This window comes from Hydra viridissima, unplaced genomic scaffold (assembly GCF_058129835.1).
Source record: "Hydra viridissima isolate aposymbiotic clone 2 unplaced genomic scaffold, HvirCarnegie_v1 scaffold_6, whole genome shotgun sequence".
NCBI classification, from domain to species: domain Eukaryota; kingdom Metazoa; phylum Cnidaria; class Hydrozoa; order Anthoathecata; family Hydridae; genus Hydra; species Hydra viridissima.
In genome coordinates, this window is record NW_028324305.1 from 12,342,918 (window position 1) to 12,370,179 (window position 27,262).

Sequence of the window (27,262 nt, forward strand, 5' to 3'; positions counted from 1 at the left end):
TTAACACTCATAAAACTGCCTTTATTCAACGTTTACATAGTGATGCTTTGAAATAGATAGCAAGATGCAGCTCAGTTTAATTAGCCCTTGATATCGCTGTCATCGGCCTGTGTCTTTAGAGGCTCGTTCTCTTCAACGTTCTGACGTTTCCTCTTAAAAAAGCCAGCCTAAAATAAGACATTAAAAAATGAAGCTATATCCTTATTAATTTACAGAAAAGTATTTTCATTTGGTTAAGATTGCAAGTTTTCATACTTTAACTGCATGTGCCTAATGCAGTTTATAGCCATAAGAAAAGTCTGGAAACACAGAATGTTTCTTCAATATTTAAGTTGCAATTTCTTTTAACTTAAAGGAAAATGTAAAGATTTTAAACGTTTGACAAGCTTGATGGTGGTTTTCTGGACATTGACTTTAATTTTAATATTTATGATCCTATAGCCTTTGAAGTAAATCATGATAGAAAAATGATAAACAGCATAAAAAAGAAATATAAATTAGAAAGATATCTCAATTGAGTTTGTTAATAGATGTCAAATTTATGTTTTTGGCATTACTCACTGAAATCTGTTTTTACACTGAACCGTTTATGCCAAATACTCCTTAAAACTGCGAATACAATTAAAGAACCTCTGTCATAAGAGCATCTTTTTTTAATAAATCAACACACATTCCTTCAAAAACTGGTATTACTGGTAGACACCATGTCCAAAAATTCTGTTGTATTATCTTCTTATAAACAAGCATGTGCCAAAATCAACGAAGTCGGCATGAACTCGCTAGATCTCCTTTATTTGTAAGGATTTGTACATATCCATATGTCAAAGATTTTTTTAAAAATATAAGAAAGTTTGATACAATATGAAATAAAGAAAGTATCTAGAGCAGCGTGTAGAGAGTAACACAGGGCTGTTCAACATTACCGGTATAGTAATTATTCATACACCATAAAGCGAGCGCGACATTGTGGTTTGTTTTGTGCTTGGTATATTACTATCTTATATTTTATACTTTTTTATAAAACATGGTCAATGCATAATTGCGCGATATACAAAGGTATATAAAATCCATACTATAAAAAAAAAAAGATTTTTTAAAAATGCAAGAATTCAAAGAACACACAAATGTTGATAAGATAGCTTTGAGCCTTCGTGATGTGAAACAACTGAATATAGTACGATTTGTACTCAAATAAATACAAACCTTTGTTGCAGGTTCAAGTACATCAAAGAGCAGTATCAAAGAGTTTGAATCGATATGTGAAATAAAGGAAGTATCTACAGCAGTCTCAAAGAGCAGTCTCAAAGAGAAGTCTCAAAGAACAGTATCAAAGAGGTATAAACAATGCGCTATTGTTTGCTTCCAGACTGTTCATTCTTATGACTACTTTGTAAATAAAAAGATACACTTATATTTGTAACAAAATTTCAAACGCATTTTAGTTAAACAAACTTTTTTTAGGAGAACGATGGCAATTGCAAGCAAAAACAATGCAACAAGTATAGCCACTAAAATGATCCACCATGGCATGGGTTTCTTTTGCGGAGGGTTATATAACTTAACAGCAAGTTTAACCTAAAAAAAATATTTTTTAAAAGTTTGCTTTGGTTTTAAACTTTATAATCCTGATATTTTGATTCTCATTTAACAAAAAAAAAAAAAAAGTTAGTAAAAGTAGCACCGTTCGATCACTAACAAGTTACAATAAAACACAGCTAAAGAAAAATTACGATATAACACAGCTAAAGAAAGATTACAATATAACACAGCTAAAGAAAGATTACAATATAACACAGCTAAAGAAAGATTACAATATAACACAGCTAAAGAAAGATTACAATATAACACAGCTAAAGAAAGATTACAATATAATACAGTTAAAGAAAGATTACAATATAACACAGCTAAAGAAAGATTACAATATAATACAGTTAAAGAAAGATTACACTATAACACAGCTAAAGAAAGATTACAATATAACACGATAAAGAAAGATTACAATGTAACACAGGTAAAGAAAGATTATAATGCAGCAGGTACAGAATGTACAAGAGTTATTATTCAGTCTCAAATTGTGTAAATACCAATTAGTTACCGTATTCGACATAAGGCAATTTTCTTTTTGAACATTTCTGTCGTTTAGTCCTGGAATAAACTTCACACTTATGGTTGTATTGATATCAGTGGCGGGAACTTGTAACTAGAATTTTTAGAAAATGTGGAAACTTCAATAACTTAAATAAAATACCTTAAAGTGCCTTATAACATTAAAAACCTTAAATTTTATGTTTTAATACTCGTGTAACACTTATACTCGTGCTTTGTATACTTTGGTGCTGTATCACTTCTGCGTTTATTTGTACAACTTAAAGTTATTTTAAATTTCATGTTTTAACAGATTTTGTTAATTCACTAAAAAGATCATAATCATAAAAAAAAGATCATAAAATCATAAAATTGAGATTCTATCTTCAAGCAAAACTTAATGTCATTAAATTTAAAATAAACTTTTTTTGCACTTGGCAAGTAATGTATCGCTAAAGTATTCAATACATGGGCATCAATTCATAAACCAAAATTTAACAATTAAGGTTTTTAATGATCATAAACATTACCTTTACTTTCAATGTGAATTTTAAATGTCATCCTTTAAAATAGATATAAAAATAATAACCTTTACAAAGTTGGCCTCCCAAACCCTGGTGACGATGAGAATATTCATACTATGTCCTTTCTCAATATTTAAAATGTTGCATGTAAATTTACTGCATTTTGCATTCTCACAATTCTGTAAATAAAAAAAAAGTTAATAAGCAGTTTTACAATTTGTTATTACAGCACAGTAGGAAATCTTAGTATTTAATAAGGGAAAAGAAAGGAAGTGCTAACAGTACTGCAGGATCTAACTTTGTTTTTAAAAGATGAAAGAATAAATGGTTTCTGTGCAAAGATTTACAAATGCAAAATGATTTGATTATATTAAAGCATTAAATAATTTATTTGTGGCACAAAAAATTGCTTAAATATGAAAAACAACAGTCCTAGTTCTGATAGGCTATATAATAACTTTTTTCGAAAAAAAAAAAAAAATTTTTTTGAAACATACAAAAAAAAAAAGATGTTTACTGTGAGATTAAAAAAATCGTCAGTTGATCAAAACATCATCAGCTGATCAAAAAAAGTTTAAAAAAAAAAAAGAAAAAAAGAAGTTTACCAAGTAGGAGGATCGCCTCGTTCTTTTTGGTCCTTTTTTTGGTGAATTTATCTTAACACAAAGAAAAATCATTTACAAGCTTATGTACACAAATTTTCATTTAATTATATGAAAACACAATGAGATTGAGTGTGTTTTTCATAAATGTCTTGATTCTAAACCTTATTGTCTAAATAAACTACTCTGCAGAACATAAAATCAGAAGAACACAAAATCTTGCCAAACTGGTATGATTCAAAGCACTGCATTAATCTTGCACTATAAAAAACTTGTTCAGCTAAATATTACCAGCTTAATGCATAACAACTGCAAACAAAGAAAGCATATATTTAACAACGAAAAAAAGCAGGAGCAAAGAATACTTACAAGAAAGTTACGAGGGTTCAAGTTAGCTAACTTTGGTTCGCATTCCTTTCCATCAATCTGTATCAAAGAAGAACATTTAAAAGTCAAAAATATAACTTATTTAAAAAATTGACTTTTAAGATTTAACAAATTTGATAAAATATTTGCTACTTTTCTTTGCTATTATCATTTAGTTGTTAATCACTATCAGCAAAATTGTTAAGAATTTCTTAATAATTTTTTTAAGTAATAAAAACTTGTGAAAGTTTATAAAGATTTTAAATACAACTACAGACAAAAACAACTCTAAATAACTTTTATTAGACTTAAAAATTTTAAAACAATTTCTGTTTACAATGTTGTTTAAAAACAACATTGATTGATATGGACACATTTACTAAGTAAAAAAAACATTAATTTATATGAACTAAATTACTAGATAAAAAAAATATACCGTCATATTGACAACATAGATAAGATCAAGAGAACCTTTTTGGACCACTAAATCAATATCTGCAGTAAGATTATTCACTGCAAAAACTCCAGAGTTTTGCACCTTGAAATAAATTGAAACAAAATTTAGTTTATGAAAAGATTAGAAATAAAATAATTAAAGTAAGACTTTTTAAAATTTTGTTTATTAGGAAATTATTGATGACATTAATTTAGAAACAGCCACTCACAAAGAAGTTAAATTTAACTTCTGCTCCAATGTCAGTAATATCTGCATTTTTAGCAGGTGGTTGCTGAGCATTGGTGTTGTAAAGAACAAGAGCAGGCTCAACATTTCTAAAGAAAAAAAAAAAAGGAACCACATTAGTTTATCCATATGATCAAAACCTTTAAAAACCCTTACAGGCTATAAGTTTTTAGTTTTATAAGCCATGTAACTTAATGTAAGAGGACATTGATAAAACTGAGAGAAAAAATTACCAAACATTTTTTACCTTTTGGTCACAATTATTACAAAAAAATATTTACAATGATGACTAAAGATTTGCTATCAGAAACTACACATGTATAAAATGATTGAATAAATAATTTAAAAAAATACCCTTGAACTCGTACACAAGTCTCTGTTTTAGCTGGTCTGTTTATTACAAATTTATTGTTCTCTGGTTTCACATCAATTCCATTACTAAAAAAGTTAAATATGCAAAACAACATGCAAACAATAGGAAATCTTTTTTTAAATTACCAAAGGAACTAGATGCTGCAAAACTTACGCTGATGCTTCGGTTGTAAAGATATAGCTATCAGATGAAGGATGTGATAGTGGCAAAGTAAACTTCACATCAATGTTAATCTGAATGAAGAAGTAGTTCAACAAAAAATCTTAGAAAAAATTCCAAAACTCCCTTCAATAAACATACACATAAACATACACATTCAGTAAACAAACACAAACATACACATCAGTAAACATACACTGCCCGCCAAAAGTTCAAGAGATACATGTTAATACAATATTTACTAATTGTGATGTTTTATTAAAAATAAAACTATTTTGGTACACCAATTGTCAATAAGTAAGAAATACTAATATACCATTTCTTTTGTTTTAGAAAAAAAAAAAAAAAATTTATAAGTATCAATGAACAAAAATTAATAATTGTCAGTGTGATAACTAAATGTTACCTTATTGGTATTTTTTAACTAATTAACTAATATAAAGTATGAATTTAAATCAAGTTTTGTTTCATGCTTAAATATCAAGTCTATTGTTTAATGATTGACACTTACAAATACACAAATAAAAATAAATACAGCTTTTCAACACCACTACAGTTTTCAATTGACTTTTTTGAAGTATATCACAAAAATGCAAATGTTTATAAAACTAGTGGCAAAAAACAATTTTCAACCAAAATGCAGTTACAAGTTGATATGTGATTAAATAGTACTGGGTTTATTTTCCAGCTAAACAATAAGCCCAACCATACTACATACCTTTTCATTGGGTTTAAGTGCACTTTGTATTAAAGATGATGCTTCTTTTTTATTTAATGCCTTTTCCCAAGTTACTGCAATCTATATAAAAATTAAATACATGATTGTTAGTTAATGAAAAACTATTTTCATTCATTAAAATCAAATTACTTTAAAGTTTTCCTTTTTTTTATTTCTGTTAAACTTAGCAGTTTAGTAAATCTAGTTTACTAAATAAACCTTGAAAGTAAATTCTATACATCATATCACATGTCTGACGGATAAGCCCTAGTTTCACATTTTAAGAAAGATTTTATGGAAAATTGTATGCTCTTTTTTATAAAATTTAACTGGAAAGCTTTGCCAGGTAGCAGAAAATATTGAAATCTCCTAATTTTAAAAAGAAAACAAAATAAAGTAAATAAACTGACAATTTTTTATTTAAATCTTGATTATCCCATCTAAATTTGCAATTGTACATCTCCCCTTCCAGACTCCTCAATTCTCTATAATGTGAAAAGCTTTTACTCACTTAAAACATATGGACTTTTTTTTTTTAAAAAAAAGTACAATTAGCAATAAAAGTTAAAATAGCTAAATCAAAATGTAAAGTAGAGCTGATTGATCATTTGAATTTAAATCAGATTCAGATTATATAGTTTAAAATTTACCACATAACAAGTTAAATAATTTCAAACAAAAAAATAGCAAAAGAGCATTTTCTAAAAGAGATCAGTCACCAAACCTATTTGTCACCAAACCTATATATACTCAGTCACCAAACCTATTATGTCAATATTCAAACTAGAGCTCATCAACAAATTGGCTTTAAAGTGTATAAATATCTTGTGTAGAAATTCATAAAGTACTTTCAAACCTAAAACTCAAAGCACAAAACTTAAAAAAAATCATTAAAAAAACAAGCCAATATGAACAAAAAAAAAAGGTAAAAACTCATAAAAGTCACTGAGCACATTAAAACTCAAAGTAGAGTTTATCAATAACTTGGACTCAAACTGTATTCTCTTAAAACTTTTTGCACACATTCATAAAGAAATTTAAGATAAAACACAATGGCTGTTAGTTGACAAATTTTTAGTTAAAAAATATATTTTTTAAATCATAGCAAGCAATGAGCATACCATAGATGTTAGCCATAAGAATTTTTTGCTTAACTTACCACTTACAGTAGTTCACCATTTCTTTTCTTCATCTTTTCTTTAAGTTTTTTTTTCTCTCCTGTTTTTCAATAACAGAATGCCTTAAACATCACTCAAAGCTTTGAAAGTAAAAGGACCTTGTTAGACTGTTACTTTTTTGCTTTGCAACCTTTAGCTTCTTACAATCTCATAGACAATCTTTGTTAAAAGCTCCATATAGATTTTAAGAGAGTTTATACTTTGCTCAGTCCTGATCAGCCTAAAAAATTCTAGCTAGTCACTGAAGAATAATTTATGTCTATACTGACAGCTGCATCTAAAAATACCCATTTAATTACTCCTTGGGAAGCCTATGCAATTTTTCCTAATAGTGAGACTGCAGTAAGTTCTCCAAGAAGAGGAGAATGCCTTTCAGAAGTAAAAGAAGTCAGACTCTGGCAACTGACATAATAGCAACAATAATAGCAAAGAAAACAACAGTCTGATTACTATGATGCATTTAAACACCCAAAGTAAAAAATTAAAAAGAAAATGGATTTTTCTTTTCTGGCTTTTTTTTTTTTTGCAGTTGTAATTTAAAGAGGTGTTGTAATAAATTTCTGCTGACTTCTTTTTTTTACCTATAAGAACATTTATTTTTGATAATATAATTTCTTTATTATGAAAATGAACAAACTGAATTGTTATAAGTTTTATATGATAAAGTAAAGCAATTGCAAAGTTCCGGCCCCATCTAATTAAGTGTGTTCTTTAAAATTCTTATCTAGTTTATAAAGCACATTGAGTAATTTTCTTCAGCTGATAAAAGTGGAACACATGACCTTGATAATTTTATTGTAATTAATTTTCTTTTTCTTAATATAAACATTTTCTTTATGAAATAGTAAAATACTTATAACAATAATTGTGATAGCACTATGTTTATGGTAATTATAGACTAAAATTATGATCATCAACTAATAGCCAAAGTGAATATTAAAAAAATGTTTTATAGTAGGTTTTGTACAGAATTTCAATTTTGAACAAATTTATGACAATTTACTGATAATACAGCTGAGAAGGTGGAGAGGAATTTTTTTAAAGTATTTAGTCCAATAGCTTTGCAATTTTTGGCAATCTTTGTATATTTTTTTTGTAAGTAAAATGTTTCTAAACATATATGAAAAATATATTTGAAAAAAACATTTTTTTGACAATTTTTATTAAAGGTTTTGATGAGATCATGAGACCTTAGATTGGCTTGAAGTACAACACTGTTTTTGCACTGTCACTCAAAGAAAAGGTTCTCTTTATCAAATATGGTTACTACTTATGTTTTGAGAAAAAAAACTAGTAAATGATCTTAATGTACCAATTTTTTTTGAAACCACTGAACTTGAAAAGTGAACAAAAAAAATCACTGAACTTGAAAAGTGAACAAAAAAAAGTTCTTTTTTTAAACAAGGTAAAAAATGAAACTTTTCTGGTTCAAGCAGAGAAAAAATTTTAAATAGAATTTTGAAACGCAAATCTGATTAAATTTGAATTTTGAAGCTTTGCAGGTGTCTCATATACATAAAGCTTGAATATGTTAATGATAGTGTGTTCTAAAGTGTATATTCCTCTCATACACTTCTTTATTTACTTAATATTTATCTTCCACTGAGTAGATTTTATCATGGGTATATGATTGTTAGTAATAATATAAACAAAAAAAATTAATCTTACTCCATTTTGTTGTATTGCATCAATTTGCAAATCAGGACTGAAAGTAAATTTTATATTTGGTTGATATGCAATTTCACCAAGATTGATCACCCATGCTTCAAGCTTTATTTGGTAAACTGAACCATATAAAATTTCCTCTTGTTGAGCAACACTATATAATAAATTCAATGAAAAGACATTTTTAAGAATTCAGTCGATAATCTCAAGCCAACCCAGATATTACTTAAAAATTCATTACTAAAACAGTCAATTAATAAATTTGTTCACATAAAAAAATTTATTAAATTTATCATAAATAATTGAAGTTGATATATTTCTTATTTTATTTAAGTTATTAAGTAAAATAAAAAACTTAACTGTTTAGAAAAATAAACATAAAGACATACCCTAAAAGAACTAATCTAGCAGAAACAACAAGATCTATTTCACAAATATCATCAGTACCACATTCTTTTTTATAAACTAACTAGATTAAAAGAATGATAATATCAAAATGAATTTATCAATAAATTGATTGTTATGAATATTAGTTTTAAAATAAACAATAAAATTAGAAATGGTCATAACTTGTGTGATGATTCAGAAAATAACTTGATTCACTCTCATGAACTCCTTTAAAAACATTTTATTTATAAAAATCAGTTTTATTTATCAAAAATCAGAAGTCACAAGTTATGAATACCTGCAATGAGCTTGATGTTGTTCCAAAAATATCAACTATAGGACACAACTCTATTCCACATCCAGAAGGGTTGTCATAGTTTATATAGTTTGCATTGATAGTAATTGGTGTGTTTATGTCAAATTCACCCTACAGGAGAGAAAGTTAAGCCAATAAAGAATAATATATTTATAACATCATCAGAAAGTGTTTTGTAATTGATCCTGTTTATTTTTTTTTTGGAAATTAACAATTGTAACTTAAAAACTATCAAAGAAGAAAAGTTTTGATGACCATACTACATGATAACTTACTACAACTACAAAAAAAAAACTGCAAAGTTTAGAAAAAATTTTGAATAACAAGCACTATATAAATAGCATTTCAATTTGAAGAACATATATTTAAATTTGAAGAGAATAAAAAAATTTTATTTAACAAACACAAAAATTGCTGTAGGAACTTTTAAAACACAGTAAAAATATTTCAACAAATGACTTACTGTTATAGTGATGTAAATAACAATACTCAATGGCAAAACCACATCCTTAGTTAGAGTAACATTTTTGCTAAGTGAACTTTTAAAAATTCCATTTTCGAAAAACCATCCACGCTTGTTTTTGAAATTTTTTTCAATTTCCATTTGTAATTCCACATCTGGTTAAAATTTAAAACAATTTGATGTTAAAAAGTTAATAAAAAAAGAGCTATATAAATAGTAAACAGATATTTATAACAAAAGATAAATATAACTATTTTTACCACATAGCAGAATAACTTTTATGTTGGGTTGTAAAAAATTTTTTTCTGAATCTATCACCAGTTCTAAAGTTGGTATTGTTTACTACAATTGACTACACATAGCTTTATCTAAAATTTCATGGAAATTGGTTGATATCATGGCCCTTTCAATTTCCATTGAATTGAAATTTCAGCCTTTGCAAAGAGTTCCAAAAAAAAAATTTTTACTTAATATTGAGCAAGAGTTTCAATATTTTTATAGAACAATAAAAGTTAGAAAATTATAAGTTTTACTACATGCACTAGTGAAAAATTGTTTCAAAATTTTCAGTGGTAAATAAGTGATTATTTTGGGATAAAACAGTTCTTTTATTCCTGTTTCAGATATCTAGCCATCTTTTATTGGTGTTTTTATTTTTGAATCAATTTATTTAATACACTTGGTTTCATGCCTTCTGGCTTGCCCTTGTAACCTCATTCACAGCTCATTTCACAATTTGCATTTGAAATTAAAAGTTTGGTATAAAAGATTCTTCTAATAAACCCAGCAGTTTACTTTTTGATGCATTCCTAATGATGGAGGAGGTTCTAGTGATGTTAAAAAATAAACACATACATATTCACATAAACTCTCTCATAGTTCACAAAAAAAAACCCATAATTGATATACAAAGTTGTAGAACAATTTTGTATCTGAATTTTTGATTTTCTTTTACAACCACAAAGATATTCTATAGTTTTTTTAACCATAATGTTATTTTTGCTGTATGATAACTTTGACATTTAAACGAAATTTGTAGAATTATGAAGACATTAGACATTTGTTAAGACATGTCTTACTAATATTGACCCCTAGTAATCATTCTTCAAAATGCCCAGCAAATGTTTAGATATTTTACCACTCCACTACCTCATGAGAAAATTATTTGAAATTTAGTTGACAAGATCAGGTGGTCTAATTGGTCCATACTTATTTGACATTTCAGTCAAAGGTAATTCTTAAAGGTAAATAATATTTGTATGATATTATGACAATTTTTATTTTTTATTTCAACAATTTTTTCCCAAGATTCATTATTCATTAGTAACCCTTTTTTCCTAAATATGGCATCCCACCAAGAGGGTAACAATTTTGGGAGTCATTAAGCCTAAATATCTTCATTCCATATATTTCCAACTTTGATAGTATATATTGTTTAAATGGACATTTTCCATTATATCCAACCAATTGTTCATCTTTGGTGCTATTACAACCAGGCATATAATATATTTTGAGATTTTTTTTGAAAGACACTCTGAGTTTAGAAAGAAGTCACAGTAAGAAAATTGTGGTAATTGATTAAAAGAATAAAGAGAATTTACACTACACATGTTTTACATTTATATCTGTGTCTTACATTATAAAATAATGCATGTTTCAACATTTATGTATAAGATATGTACTTGATATATGAATTTATCAAAATAAGGTCTAAATATGTGAAAATTTTCAGAAAAAAAAAGATGTAAATTGTAAAAATGCAAAATACAGTTGTCATGCATTGAATTTTAAGCCAAGAAAGTAGGTAAATTTTCAAACTTTGTTTTCTCCTTCCTTCTTAAAGATTATGTTTCAATGAAAGTTTGTTTCACGTGGTCTACCATATCATACCACCGGAGGGTTTTCTTGGATTTTTTTGTTGTCAAAATTATCAATAATTATAGGTGTGCATACTGATCGTATGCGAGCATCGCTGAGGCATCCTGGGGAGTGTAACAGACTTTTATAATAAACTTTTATTTATTTAACATGATAAAAGAAAAATTATGATGTTTTCTATGAATTCTGGATAAAAACATGATATTGAAGAAGTACTCAGAAAAAATACAAATTATATTTAAAATAAAATACCAAATTTAATGACTAAATAACCCTAAGCACCTGATAAGGTGCCAAGGATACATTTTCAGTTAAATCCAGTTTTCAAAAGTCAAAGTTCTTCTTTAGCAATGATTTGCAAAACTTTCTCAGAAGTAATTATTTAAAGTAATCCAATTAGAAATTTACCACCACTTATTTGATAATTTGAAAAATGTTGCTCTAATAGATTAATTTGGAAGCATGAGGTTAGAGCAGAGTTATATCCTTCATATAGAAGATTTTCAATTAAACTTGAAGCACTTTACAATATGAGTAATAGTGTTTTAGAAGTCTGTGTTGTGAGACAATCTTTAAAGTACATCTTTCAAAATTTAAAGTACATCTTTCAGTGTACTTTAAATTTTGCCACTGTAGAACCCAGTAAGTGGATGTAAAAAATCTAGCTAACCATCCCCTATAACAGCTGCATTTCATTATAAAATTATTAGAGTATTTCATTTTTAAATAGGATACCACTAAAAATTAAAGAGTTTTAAAAATACTGATGTTGAGTAATCATTAGGAAAACAATTTTGAATTGCAGCTGAAGTTGACATCGTGTTTATTGTTAACCAACCTAATAATAACTGTATAGTAAAATATAGTTACGCAAATCCATGGCAAAGAGTAATATATAAAATAGTAATATAAGAAATAAAATATGTACCAAACTTCGTAACATTCCCCTTATACTTCAAGTTTGTTTTAAATTCAACACTAGAAAAGATAAGTAAAATAATAACTTAGAAAAATATAAAGCAAACATTTTTTAGGGAATATTATAGACAAATTTTTAGAATTAATAAAATAGGGTGTAATAAATTAAATAAAATTTTAAAATTTTTGAATATTTACCAATAATATTTCTTTCCATCAGGGCCTTGACAGTTGGAATCAGCAACATTAAGTGGAATAATGCTTACATTGGTTTTCAAATCATCAGACAATGTTATAATTGGTCTTGTTCTACAAAATACATAACCTTTTTAATGAAATTTAAATAGATGGAGCCACATTGATTGTGCCTCTTAAAAATGTATTCACTTTTAATATTGTTTTCACAATTTTACTTTTTTAAAAAAAGTTATTTTAAAACTTGGAGATTTGAAGGAGAAAAACTTAAAAAAGAGGGATCAAATATGTTTAAAATAACCAATATAACATAACAAATTCTATTTTTATTCAAATAACTTGCTCATAGCCATAATACAAAAAATAATAGCTTATGATAATGCTTATACCTAATCAAAAAAGATTTCCCACTTGAGTATGCTCCCACTGCTATATCTATAGTTCCAAGCAAAAATATCAAAGATATTATGGGAAAGAAGACACTAATCTCAATCTTTAGTTAGTAAAATTTTAAAAATAATTATTCTTTTAGAATTGATGACTAAAATTACAAGAACAAAAGTTTACATACCAGGGTAAGAATTTATGTCAACATCAAGACCATTGGATATTGAAGAGCCAAAACCAGTTTGTCCAGCAGGTAAAAACTTTGATCCCATGATGATCTTAAGTTTAATTCCAAATAAATTATAATGAAACTTTTTTTACAGTCAGTATCAGTTTAAAATGTATTAAAAACCAAATAAACAAAAACAAAACTTAAACTAAAAGTAAAAACCATAGAAATCCATCTTAAAAATCAATATTTAATCAAATTTCCATGAAACTTTAAATAAACAAAACACAACTTACTTGATTAGGAACTAAACTGATGCCCTGAGCTCCTCCATTAAATATATAAACTGCACCTCTACCATCAATACCATCCATTGGGGCTCCAATTGCAATATCTATCATTACATACTTTGCAATTTAAATTTCCATATCAAACACAGTCAAAAATTACTTTTCAAGACTTTGAACAGAAATAATGTAATTACCTTGGTAACCATCATTATTAAGATCTCCAACTTTACCAATAGCACTACCAAATCGAGCTCCTATTATCGATGTTGGTGCCAAAGTTTTGGAGTGAGTCAGCTAAAATAAAAAAAAACAATGCTTTTATTAAAACTATAATTATATAATTATAGTTATAATTATACGGACAGAAGTTAGTAAAATATTTTCTATTCTTTTTTTTTATTAAAAAAAAAAACAACAGGATTTTTTTCCTTCCTATATTTATTAAAATCTAAATATTTTGCTTTAAAATACACTACCAGTCAAAAGTTTAAATTCACTGGCTTTTTTTTGTGAAATTCTACATAATTTAGTAAGCTAATCAGTAGATTTTATCAATCATCTGCATTTTACAAAAAACAAGTTGAAACACATTCCTAACTGAAATGAAGGAGGCTGTTTGGTGTTTCTTCAGTTGTTTCAACAAGATGTATTGTTTCATAGCTCTAGTGCATATTACACATCATCTTTGTGCTGCAAGAATTTACTGAAAACATATTTTAAACAGTTTTTTTTGTGTTTTTCTTTACACAAAAGTAAATAGAACATTTTTGTAATAAATATTGTAACTGTTACAGAAACATTGTCAACTAAATTGACAATTGTAATCTAAATTTTTAAAATGCGAAAAAACAAACAAACATTTTTTATGCTTAGATACTGAGTGTAGAAACATGAGTAGTCTTTGTGGCATTACATGAAGAAGGTTATTTAATTCAAAAAATTACTTCAAAACTAATGTGTTACTCAAAATGCAGTCATGGGTACGTTACAAAGAAAGCATGAAAGTGGGTATTATAAGAGTCATCATCGGTATGGAAGACCTAAACCAACTTCAAAATAAAAGGACAAGTTCATCTGTATTTTAAGCAAGAAAAATCGTACCCTCACAGCTCCCAAAAATTGAGAGCAACTTACTTCCATGTGTAAAATCACCAGTACCTGTCAACAGTACAGAAATGTCTGCTTACTTATGGTTAAAAGGATATGTTGCTGCAAAAAAACCATTACCACGCAAACAGTTGAAAGATTGAATTGGGCAAAATACATAAATGAAAAACAATGGTCTGAGTTGTTTATGGATAAATTGAAGTTTAAAATTTTTGGAGGATGACATTGACAATAGGTTTGATGTTTGGTTTGCAACTGCATGATTAATCAATGTTTTATTCCAACAGTTAAGCATGGTAAAGGGCCGGTCATGGTCTGGGGATGCTTTGCAAGGGAAAAAAGTTGGTAATCTTGTGGAGATTGAAAGCATTATAAATAAATTTTAAAAAAATGACCACAAAGGTCTTCTTTTCCGAGTGGGAACAGACTTTAGCATTATAGATTTGTTTTTCAGGACACACAGTTTTAAAAAATTTTCAGAATTACATTTCAAATAAAGCTAAGAGAACTAGAATATATTGAATGGCCTACTCAATCTCCTGTAAATGACATCTTGCTATTGGTTTTACATTAACTTACTATCATATTGATAACAAATAAAATATGATTATTATTCACTACAAACATTTTGAAATATCATTTACATAAATTAAATTTGCAGTCAAAATTATCATTTTTAGTCAGCTCTTTGAATCATTAAACATCTTTAAAACAACTACAAAATTTTGATACTTACAACACCATTCTTATTGATATAAAAATAAACTCTGCCTTCATCTCCAACAACTGAGTAAAAAGGTGATGCAACAAATAAATCACCTTTCCTAAAAAAATTATTGTTACTTAATAAATATTTGTTACTTAAATTATATCAAAAAAAATTATTTTATAATAGCAATCAATTAAAATCCAAAACTAGTTGCACATACCCATCATTATTCATGTCTACAACACATACAGTAGCACCGAAATATTCACCAACCTTAAAAAATTTTAAAATAGTTACAATAACTAAGTAAAATATAAAAAAAAACATCTTTCTTCACATTTAATAAAAAACTTCACATACAGCAGATGTTTTATTAAATAAAATTAGTACCTTTTTTTCAGGGCTTGAAAAACTATCCCGCACAATAAAATTTTGAGTGATATGAACAGAATAGACAAATACCTGCACATATAGTTAAGTAGAGAATTGTTTTATGAAAATGTTTATCTAATAGAAATTATACAAAAAAGTATGTATATATAAACAAACAATAATATTATATATATAAATATATATATATAAATATATATATAAATATATATATATATATATATATATATATATATATATATATATATATATATATATATATATATATATATATATATATATATATATAAAATATTAAATAACAATGGTTAACAAAACAAAAATTTTCCTTTTTTTTTTTTTTTTTTGAGGCTTTATTTTATTTTATTTAATCAGATTTTTTTCTGATTCTTTATATCCAAAATTAACTATTATTTCTTTTTGAGAAAGTTTGCTTCTACCTTTTACAATAATCAACATGTGAATCACTAACTACAGAAAAGCAAAAAAGTTCCCCAAATCTTGATTTTACAGGTAAGAAAAAAAACTGTTAAATAAAGTTAAAAGACATAAAATAACTAACAATTAAATAACTTGGAAAAAATTGAAAAACCAAAGTTTGAAGATAAAAACAGTTTTTTTGCCTTTCCTGTAAAAGAAATACAAAAATTATTTATTTCAAAACATTTTTTTCTGTTACAGTAGCTGTTTGCTTTAAATAGTATAATAAAACTGATTCAAATTTAAAACAAAACTTAGTTTTATTACTGCATGAAATAAGGTAAAAGATAAGTTAGTTTTTTTACTGCATGAAATAAGGTATAAAAAAAGTATTCTTAAAATTAGTAATTTAATTACTAGCTGTTAAAATTTCTTAGCAAAATATTATCAAAATAAATCCTCACCTTCCTAGTGAGATTATTATCAAAATAAATCCTCACCTTCCCAGTGAGATTATTAGCTCTAGGAGCTCCAACAACAACATCTAAATAAATTTTAAGTAATATTTATGTCTAAAACTTGATTTACTGTTTTTCAAAATACTGTTACAAAACGCAAGAATAATAATATAAAAATGAACTATTCAATTTTTAATTTACATATAAAAATACTGTTATACAAGACCTGAATAATATTAGAAAAATGAAATATTTGGTTTTTCTAATATTATTCATGTATTATTCAAATTTTAGTTTTCAAAAAAAAAAAAAAACTGCAGGACAAAGACTTTTGCAACTCAGATATTACAGTAAAAATTTCAATTATAATTCAATAAGAGGGTAGATTTAGATAAACATTTTAGCATTAATTTTGGAAAAAGCATGCATGATTGTATAAATGATCAAATGGTTACAAAAGCATACCACCCAAATTGGTAACAAATGTAACATTTCCCCAAGAAACTGCATATCCTGAAATAATGAAAAAATATTTATTAATAATCTAAATGCATAAAAAATTTATTTATTGACTGTTTCTACTTAAAGTAGTTATACTTCTTGTAAAACTCTATTTTTGTGAAATAAGCAGTTAATTTTGTGAAGTAAGCAGCTAATTTTGTGAAGTAAGCAGCTGATGATTAGCTCTATTTAAAGATGATATTAAACTTTTACATTTACATTACCTGTAAACACCTGTAGGTTGTGTATTCATAAATACCAACTTGATTTGAAAAAAATCTTTGATATAAAAACTTTTATATTAAAAACTTAGCTTTATATTCAACACTCAGAGATATAAATATAGGGTAAAGTAAGGTATTAGTTGTACAACTTGAAGCAGAATTAAATTTTATTTTAAAAAGTAGTTGTGATAATCTAAAATAAGCTTCAATGACAAAATTTTAAGTATTAAAGAGCAAAAGTATTTTTTAACTAAAATTTACTTTTTCTACTAAAAATTTACATTTTCTACTAAAGAAGTATTCAAACAACTTTCAAGAACAAAGCTCTTACCCATGTAAGATGAATCATCTTCTAACTCCTCATTACTAATAAATTTAACAGGTTTGGCTGTTCCAAGTGCAATGATGGCTCCTGAAAATAACAATTTAAAAAACAAAATTTTTAAAGGACAAAATATTTTTAATTTTTTAGTGAAAAGTTAAGTAAAGTTGTAAATACATGTCTAAAGTTCATTTTGGGTTTTCTATTTAAAAAAATTCCAATTGAAACCAAATAGATTACAAAAGTATGCAAACAGGTAAGAAAAATACAAATTACCTCTGCCTTTAAAAGATCCAGGAGCACCCGTAACATAGAATGGAGATTTACTAGTGGATGCTGCAATACTGCTGAACCCTGCTTCACAATAGCCATGATACATGTTTGAAGTTACTTCTACAGAATAAAGAATACCTATATGAAGTAAGTCTTGATATTGCAAAAGTTGTTTTCAGCTATGGAATTTGTGGGTTTGTGTGTAATCTGCAACTTATAATAAACAATCAGTTGAAACTGCTCACACAAACATGCCATGTATCAATGCACAATTGTTTGTAAGTAAAAGGTTTTCCAGATTTATTTTAGTAGCACATATTTTTAAAATTTCAAATGTGATATGTAACATATAATTAGTTTTTAGTAAAATGAGAAGTCTAAGAAACAATTAACAAATTATCTATCTTTATAAATTTAGATTTTTTGCTGCAATAAACCCCTTTAAAGCTCCATACCTTATAAAAAACTTAAACCATATTAGTTAAATAGGTCAGGTATTACAAATTATATTATTATATTAAAAAACAAAGAAGAAAAAATGTAATAATCTGTTCCATCTTCTTTTTTTTTTTTTAACTTATGCAATTAGTACACAACAAACTCTTACAAAACATTTTCTAACAAATGTAAATAAAAGTATGAAATATATCTAATATGTGTGTATATGTAATATATGAAATATACATATGTATTTTTTGAAATATTAATGGAAAATTCTTTACATTTTGATTATTTTAATCTGAAAAACAATTACAACTTTAATTTGCAGAAGAAAGTTGTAGCAATTGTGAAAGAAAAAAAAAAAAAACAAAAAAACTCAAATAATGTAACAAACCTTGTTCACATGGAGCAAATGAATACTGTACAGAATCTAAATTTTTGTTCAGAAGTGAACATCTTCCAAAACTTTTAGTAGAATACTCTATTTTACCACTAGTAAAACTAGTTGTATTCACATGCCAAAGGGGAGCACATGTTAACACAGATTCACTATCTCCAGTTAAAGACATACCAAGCCATTGATTTTCTCGATTTTCTAAAATTTAAAAAATTTGAAAAAATTTATTATCTTTTTACAGCGGAGTTGTAACCAAATAATTGTTTTACAAGTTAATCTAAAGTTTTAGCATTCAAGTTAAATTCTAAATAAAGCTAGGCTGATTCAATTTGATTCTCAAGTCAAGTCCAACAAAAACCAATCAAGTCTCAAATCAAATCTCCAGTCACTAATTCCTCATTTGACTAGTAAACAACTGCTGATGTATCTCTAAACCAAATTTAATACTATATTATTTTTTATAGATAAGGTTAAGGCTAATATGTTAAATAGGTACAAATACCTTTATAAGTTTATTAATTTCCAAAAACATTTATACATTTTATTAAATCTCGATGTAAGTCTCTTATGATATCATATGGGATAAATAAGAAAAGTGTCAAATTCAACTCAATATTTACTTTTTACTCTTCAGGACAACTCTCCCTAGCCTCAGGAAATAACAACACATGCTGCTTTAGATCCAAATTAAAGATAAAATTGGATCTAAGGCAGCTGCTTTAATGTAGATTGGATTTGAAAATTGGGTATTCATTCTTTCTTGTAAACTGATTATTTTCATATTGATGAAAATGCTAAGAAACTATTTTTTAAGGGATACCTGGAGTGTTTGGAAAGGTCGCTAAGGAATTGAACTAGTGGTTTCCATTTCTGTAGTTAATGATTAAAGGACAAGACAATGCAAACACTACAACAGACTGTGAATACCTTCTCAAATAAGTACAAATCTGTTGCTTCTCTAACTAATTTCAGGAGGTCCATCAGTTCTTTTGAATGATTAAGTTCTTGTACAGTAATAAATAACTTTTGTCCAGCATAAACATATATACATATATAGTTTCATATATAGTTTTGTTTCATTGTTTTCATTGTGTTATAGAATGGGTATATAACTTTGCAGCATGAATGATGTTCTATAGCATAAATAAGCATTAAACTGCCTAAACTTCTCTCAATTATAAGTTATTGTGTTGATAAATTCAACCTCAAACACCTTGTTGAATGTTGTGCTTGTACAAAGTGAACCAAATATTGATAACTTTGTAAGAAATTGTTTCTTTAAACTTATCTTTAACTAGAGGATTAAACAAAAGCTAGAGGATTAAACAAAAGATCAAGTGCTACTTTTAATAATAGCAGAACCCATTCTTTGATAGTTTTACATGTTTTTTAGGTCATTCTGCAGCTGAGTCATTGATATGATCTTCATTGTGTATATCTTGTTCAATAGGCTAACACACTGTGAAAGTTTTTTTCATGCTGTCACTAATGATAAAAACAACCAAAAGAATATGTATATTATTTGAGACCATACATAATAATGTACTCATTATGTATGGTCTCAAATTATATACATATTCTTTTGATTGTGAGTTTAAAATGATTTATCTTATTCAACTGAGTTTACATCAAACACCTTTATTTTTATGAAAATATAATTATTTTTGGTATAATCTCAGTCTTACCGATACGGAGCAAATAAATTTATTTAATTTTAAGTATAACTAACGTCTCACTCAAGTAACAAAAGGTACGCAAAAAACTTTATGAAATATTTATAATTGAATAATTCAACAACATTTCTTAGAACCTAAAGAAACATTGTAAGCACATTTCACAGAACCTAATTAAGCACAGCATTTATGCTGAAGGCTGTCAAATGAAGAAAGTCAAATCACAAATCATTCGCATTAAAGTCAAAATCAATTTCCAACTCTTATTTGATTTTTTCAAGTCTAAAGTCGTTAAAGTTATGACTTGAATCTAACTCAGGCCCAAGTCTCAATTCCACTTTAACATAGAAATTTCATCTGCTTTTATTTATAATGAAATTTAAATATTCATCAGAGAATGTGCAATGTACAAAAAATTGATGTAAAAATATAAAATAAAAAGATACAGAATATAAAAAAAATTTTTTTAAAATTTAACAGTAAATTTTTTCTAAAAACTAAAGTTTCTTGTTTCATTTCTTGCTGGATATGTTTAGAATAATATTAAGTCAAGTAAAGGGATGTAATTGGGGTTTCTATTTTTAAATCTTCTTTTGTCAATTATATATTGATTGACAACTTGAAATATTACATTTAAGCCTTTTATCACCAGTGTTTAATTAAAAATACTAAATATTTACCACACAAATTTAAAAAGGACATCAAGGAAGACATCATTGATAATTTCATTCCAGGCTTAGAGTGAAAAAAGTTTTTATTTAATAGTTTTCTTGTTTTAAGTTGTCAATAAAAATAATATTAAGATTTAGTGATAGTGTTTCCATTGTAAACGTGCTAGAGTTTCCCGCATGATTTTTGCGGTGTGCGGTCTGGCATTGTCCTGGTGAAATACAATACCTTTTCTGTTTGCCAAAGCTGCTTGTTTTTGGTGAAGAGCAACTGAAACTCTGTCCAATTGGGCTGAGTATATCTCAGCAGTAATGGTTTGTCCACTTGGTAGCAACTCATAGTGAACGATACCTGCTGTAGTCCACCATACACACAGTAAAACCTTTTGTTGGTGAATGCTTGGTTTAGGAGTCATCGGTACTGGATCATTACTGGCTAGCCAATTATATGTTCGTTTTTTGTTGCATTTTTCGTTGCACGTCAACATCCGGTCAAAAAATGTGGCGGGAAAGCAATGAAGAACAAACGGTTAAGCGCTGCAGCTTGTTTGTTTCACTCAACTTATAAGGTACCCATTTGCTCAACTTCCAACGTTTTCCAAGTTGGTACAAATGTAAACAAATAGTTTCATCACTCACATTAAATCTTAAGGCAAGGTCCTGACATGTTTGACTGGAGTCCTGCTAGATTGCCAGCTTGATATCCTCGTTGTTTGCGATGGATGGTCTTCCAGATCTTGATTCATCTTCAAGGTTTTCATTTCCAGAAGAAAATTTTTTAAACCACTTTTGAACCGTCCATTCTGCTATGGTACCTTCCCCAAAAGCAGCCGATATCTTACGACAAGCTTCTGCAGCTTTGGTTCCAAGTTTGAACTCATAAAGTAAACAGGCGCGAATTATTGCATCTGACACAGCCATACTCCACTTAAGACTTTTAAATTTAAAACGCACTAATAAAACTTATGAAACACACTGATTGATTCTCCTTAAAACAAGCTTTAATTTATATGCAAAATCACCCCCCCACCACAACCAGTTTTCTTAATAAACTTCTTAGAAATAGGCAATTAGGATAAACCACACAACCTTTTTTGGTTGCCTGATATTTAACTAAAACATAAAGAAATTTTCTAATCAAATGTGACTTCAACAATACCCCAAAATTAACTAAATTTTTAAATTTTCTTTTGTTCAAGTGTATCTAATAAATTGCTCTTGCAGCTATCACCTAATTTTTTTATAACTCCAAATATTTTTCAAAAGTAAAATTTTTGTTAAAAATATCCAATTTTGGTAATTTGATCCCAGTCTACAAAATAAATGAAATATTAAAAACTTGTATTTGTTTATAATCACAAAGTAAATTTATCAGCCATAAGTTATTATTCTATTTCCAAAACTTTGCATTCTTGTGCATCTTTTTTTCCCCTATGAATTATTTACATAAAAATTAGGATTATTATCAACATTGGATTTTTTTTTATTATTATTACTTTTTCTGTTCATCCAAATTGCCTAATAATTAGATCTGGACATATTTCCAGAAAGTTATTAAGTTTATAAAATGTTGCTGTTATTAAGATGTTACTAACAACAGCACAGATGCTATCAAAACTAGCCTTAAACAGCAACTCAAAACCAACCATGTGCAAGTGTAAAAATTAAAAGAGATTTAAATATTACCATTCTTAAGAAAATACCAGTTCTTATTAGTGCTTGACAAATTAACCAAGAAGCATTTTCAATAATGGTGCATTAAACTTCGGAAATCCCCAGCTATTTATGAAAAGACATTCCCTAATTGTTACTAAAAAAGATTTAATATTTTTGTTATTCAAGCATTTACTAGACTGAAGTTAAGACTCAGTAAATATGATTAATAGGCTAAACAATTTTAGTATTGAATTTTAACTTTTTAAAATTATGTCTTGCATACCCAACTATTTAATTAGAATTGATAATATAAGACTAAAGTAAAAGTTTTTGGCTAATAAAGTAAAAAGAAATCTCATATAGCCCTTTAGATTTTACTTATGATAAAGTGTAACTATTAACTATTTCTAAAAAATTACAAATTGCAATTTTTTTTTTTTTTTTATAAACCTTGACATACTTCATTTTTGTTATTGGAGACAGTAAAGCAGACTAAAAGATCTCATTATTGATCCTGTTATTGATCCCATTATAATTAATTAGAGTGATAGCACTGTTCTACATGAAAAAATGTTCTCATAATCTTCAAGAGAAATTAAAATTCAAAATTTGCTAAATATATATTAGCTTTTTAATGAAAAGAATTTATCATCTGTGTTTCATCATAAACATCATAAATACATCATAAATCATACCAAAAATCTGAATTTTTTTTTTCTACCATGATGAAACATAAAATCAAGATAAATGGTTGGTGTTATTTTGATAGATCACATCAGTTAACAAGTTTTCATTCCTAGCAGAAAAAAATATAAAAATTAAGTTTTTTCATACATATAGTCCAGCTGAAAAATTTATCTGGCCATCATGCAACAATTTCTATTGTATTTTAAAGGAATATTTTCATCATTAAGTAGAAAAGCTTAAAAATACCAAGAAAGTGTTAAGTAGTATAATGAAAAAAATCCTCACTGTGCAACATTGTTGTTTCAAGTACCAGCAACATAACTAATCTTAAAAGTAACTCTAGTAAGTAACTCTTCACATCAAACTGGGTCTTATTAAGCAACTAGTGAAAGCCTTGATAAGGAAAGTGCAGCCTTTAGGTATCTGATTGAAAAATTTCATGCGATAAATGAGACCAAGATTAAGGAAAATATAGGTGAAGCCTTGCATAAGGGATCTCCTAAATAATGATTTATTTTTAATAGACCATGTATTACATTTAATAAATTGGTATTTGCAAAGAATCCCTTGGCAACCATCATTCTCCCAACTACTTAAATCAATAACTATTTCACTCATGTGAAGCTCTGGAATACAAAATGTCTCTAAAGATTTATTTACTGATGTTACACATGAGTTTTTTTCCTGCTGTAATGGGTAGTGTGAGTGACAAGCATAGAGAACAACTCCACCAAGACATTTTTATTTGCAATAGATAAAATCCTGTAAATGTAAATAGTCATTTCCAATTCTAACAGGCTCTAGCTGGATGTTACAACATGATACCCTTGATGTCCTATACAAAGAGGCATCTGGTGTTTACAGACACAGTTTCTAAGAATTGTATAGTTGTTTACTATAATGCTTAAATACTGTACTAGAAAAAATATTTAAGAAAATTCAAAAAACAATTTTGTTGAATGATATGAAAATAGAAATTTCAATGATCAAAAAACCTTTTTCTTTTTTTTTTCTTTTTGATTAAACTCCTTTTGTTGTAGAAATTTCCAAAAATTGTTAAAGAAAAAAGTTTTATCAACAAAATAAAACATACTTTTAGGAGAATCAGCAAATTTTTCAGTATTTAACTTAGAGCATAGATTTTTTTCATCCACTTGACAATTGAACAACATTCCTTCAGCTTTACTTCCTTCAAATCGTGGTGCAGAAATTAATAATCTAAAAGAAGTGAACAAAATGATAATTTTTTTGTTATTGAAAAAGATAATCTTTGTGTAAATATTATTACATGACAAATAACTAGTTCTTTTGGTTAGTTTATAATTCTTAATAACCCAGGACACCACATCAAATTGAAATAAAAAAACTTCAGTTTTAGGTATTTTATTATAAGAGATTAAAATTTCATTGAAAAAGAAAATGCTAGGAAGAAAAAACAAAAAATAACATATCTTAGAAAACTTGCATTTGAAAATGAGTTTAAAGACTTTGATAATAGTTCATTAATTCAATTACAAATTTACTATACCTTGGTGTAAGAGCTTTGTGCAGAAATACTTGGAATCCAAAATACGATGACTTATCTGGATTAGAGAATTCCCAAACACCATAGTTTTCATCAAGGTTGAAAAAACTTCCAAGGCAAAAAAATGTGAATAAAAGAATAAACAACTTCAACATTATTTTTATTTACTAAAACAAACTAAAACTAAGGAAAAAAAGATTTATGAATAAAATTTTGAAAATAATCACATCTATTGTATTAAGTTATTATAATACAATTTAATTATACTTATACTATGAAATTATAGCAAACTTGTACACATTTTGCATTCACAAACACATTTAGTTATGTTTGAATAATATTGAAATAAAAGGCTCAGTCACACCCTCTCCACTTACAGAGTGTGTGTAGAGATTCTGTATGTTTTTAATAGTATCTCATATAAAAATGTTGAAAAAATTTTCGATTAATGATGCATTTTATACTTGATTATGGTGCCCTTTTATCACTTGTTTGTTTAAAGTGAAAAATAGGTTAACAAACCTTCCTCCTTTTTACTTTAGCAAATAAATTTGAGTGTTATGATTCTTTATTTTTCTATGACTTAGAAAAATAATTAAGTACTGCTGCCTTAATACTAACAAACTAAGTCTGAATTGAAACTAGAAATACTTATGTAAATGATTGCATACATTTCACTTAATCGTGCTATCTGACAAGAAGCTGCCAACTTTGTGCATTTATTATCTGCATAGATATGCATCCAACTAATAAAATTATTAACAAACTATTTTTAAAATGATTCTATGAACACCATATATTCACATAATTTATATATGCACAGGGCTTAGAACTCAAGCACAATATATTTGCCAAATAAAATGACGCGCGTCAACAAATTAGGTTCCTTGCAAAGGTATTTCATTATTCCGGGATGCGCTTTCTGCCTATTACCTAAGTCATGATCAAGATTCTCGTTTCTTATCATTTAACAACAATTTGTATATGAACTTACGAATATGAGTTTATGAATGTAGAATAATGAAGATGTAGGCCAAATAAATAAAACAAGGTTGGCTTGAATTGCTTATGTTATTTGTTTTTGAATGTAAAATAATTACAATCCTAGCACTTAAGTGTTTTAACAGAGTTTAAATGAAGAACCACCGAAAAAAGAAAGAAGAAAAAAGATTTTCAGAAAAAAATTTCACAATTAAAGATATACATTTTATGCTATATATATATATATATATATATATATATATATATATATATATATATATATATATATATATATATATATATATATATATATGTATAGCATAAAATGTAAATGTCAAACTAACATGGAGGTTTTTCAATTTAATTTTGAAAAGTGAAAATTTTTCAATCGTTAATTTCGGATCTCTTTTCTTTTCCTCCACCTCCTTTAATTATATTCTTCCTTCTTTAGACTATGCATTGGGGGCGCTACAGGCTGCAGCTGCAGCTGTTATACTTTTTGGAATAGTGGATAAAACTGTTAGTTTCCATTCATATTTGAGATTTGCGTTTATTGAGTTTTTTTGCGATTTTCTTTCTGACTTGGATATTAACTTCGAATAAAAAAGTTTTTAAAAATTTAGTGTTTTCACCTTAAAATGCTTCCAAATAAGGACATTCTACTTTTAAATGTTGTTTTTGCGTTGCAACAAAAACGCAAAAATTGTGACTAGTTTGTCTTCGAATTTACACACCTCAAAAAATATCTATTTTCAAAGTGGCTCGTTGACAGATAATAAAAAGCCCATTTAATCTGAGCTTAAACTTTTTTTTGTTAATATTATTAACAATATTGTTACTTATTAAGTATCCTGAAAACTTTTTTAAAATAAAAAATATTTGGTATTTTTTGAGCTTTCTCGTTTCATGATGAATGTTTTTGAAAAAATTTTAATTTCAAAAACTGATTTCAAACAACAAGATCTGTAAAACCCTTTGAGCGATTTATTTCTTATGATTTTTTATTTTGAAGGACGGAAAATATTTTACATTGCGAATATATGTTTTATTACACTGCGTTTACATCTTTTTAGGTTTTGATAGGGTATATTCTACTTGTTAATGATATTTTATAGTTCACAATAAATTTTTGTAATTTTTGTAATTCTGAAATAGTTTTGGTCATTCAAGGATTTATTTGATCTATTGATTTGATCTTTTCATTTAATCTTTCATTTTTTGTTTAATACCTACAAAAAGGCATTAGTTCTCTTAACAATTTTTATGACTGTTTATTACCTCAGGTATTAAAACAAATGCCTATTCATAATAACAATTGTTCTTCTCTTAAAGTTTAACAGTGGTCTTATTTGTTTCCTATGCTTTAGAACAGCTGTGCAAAAAGTCACTTAAGGAAGCACTGACCATTACAGGATGTTCTTGTTCTAGGAAGATTCAATGGCGTCTAAGAACCACTAGTGAAAATAGAAAAAATC

The 27,262-nt window shown here is 26.9% G+C and overlaps 1 protein-coding gene across 1 annotated transcript; it reads right to left on the minus strand.

Moving 5' to 3' along the window:
- LOC145189659 (integrin alpha-8-like) lies at positions 1-25,903 on the minus strand. Its single transcript, XM_090090220.1, has 31 exons — positions 24,810-25,903; positions 24,375-24,499; positions 18,595-18,795; positions 17,763-17,879; positions 17,496-17,576; positions 16,905-16,952; positions 16,482-16,525; positions 15,562-15,633; positions 15,392-15,444; positions 15,199-15,286; positions 13,550-13,649; positions 13,362-13,459; positions 13,081-13,174; positions 12,899-12,944; positions 12,513-12,623; positions 12,325-12,374; positions 9,519-9,673; positions 9,038-9,166; positions 8,742-8,821; positions 8,356-8,506; positions 5,510-5,590; positions 4,786-4,865; positions 4,614-4,697; positions 4,243-4,348; positions 4,014-4,115; positions 3,581-3,637; positions 3,215-3,265; positions 2,675-2,788; positions 2,096-2,200; positions 1,453-1,575; positions 1-167 (listed from the first exon to the last, which is right to left on the minus strand). The coding sequence occupies exons 1-31, from the start codon at positions 24,959-24,961 to the stop codon at positions 81-83; spliced, it is 2,985 nt and encodes a 994-aa protein (XP_089946346.1). The 5' UTR covers positions 24,962-25,903; the 3' UTR covers positions 1-80.
- Between the last annotated feature and the right edge of the window lie 1,359 nt (positions 25,904-27,262).

What these genes read in the sequence shown, in the direction of transcription:
- LOC145189659 (XM_090090220.1), bottom strand. Translation starts at nt 24,961, where the DNA reads ATGTTGAAGTTGTTTATTCTTTTATTCACATTTTTTTGCCTTGGAAGT. An exon ending in GGGAAATCTTTTTTGATTAG is followed by an intron (nt 12,624 to 12,898) that starts GTATAAGCATTA and finishes TGTATTTTGTAG; the next exon opens with AACAAGACCAATTATAACAT. An exon ending in ACTTGTGTACGAGTTCAAGG is followed by an intron (nt 4,349 to 4,613) that starts GTATTTTTTTAA and finishes TTTTTTCTTTAG; the next exon opens with AAATGTTGAGCCTGCTCTTG.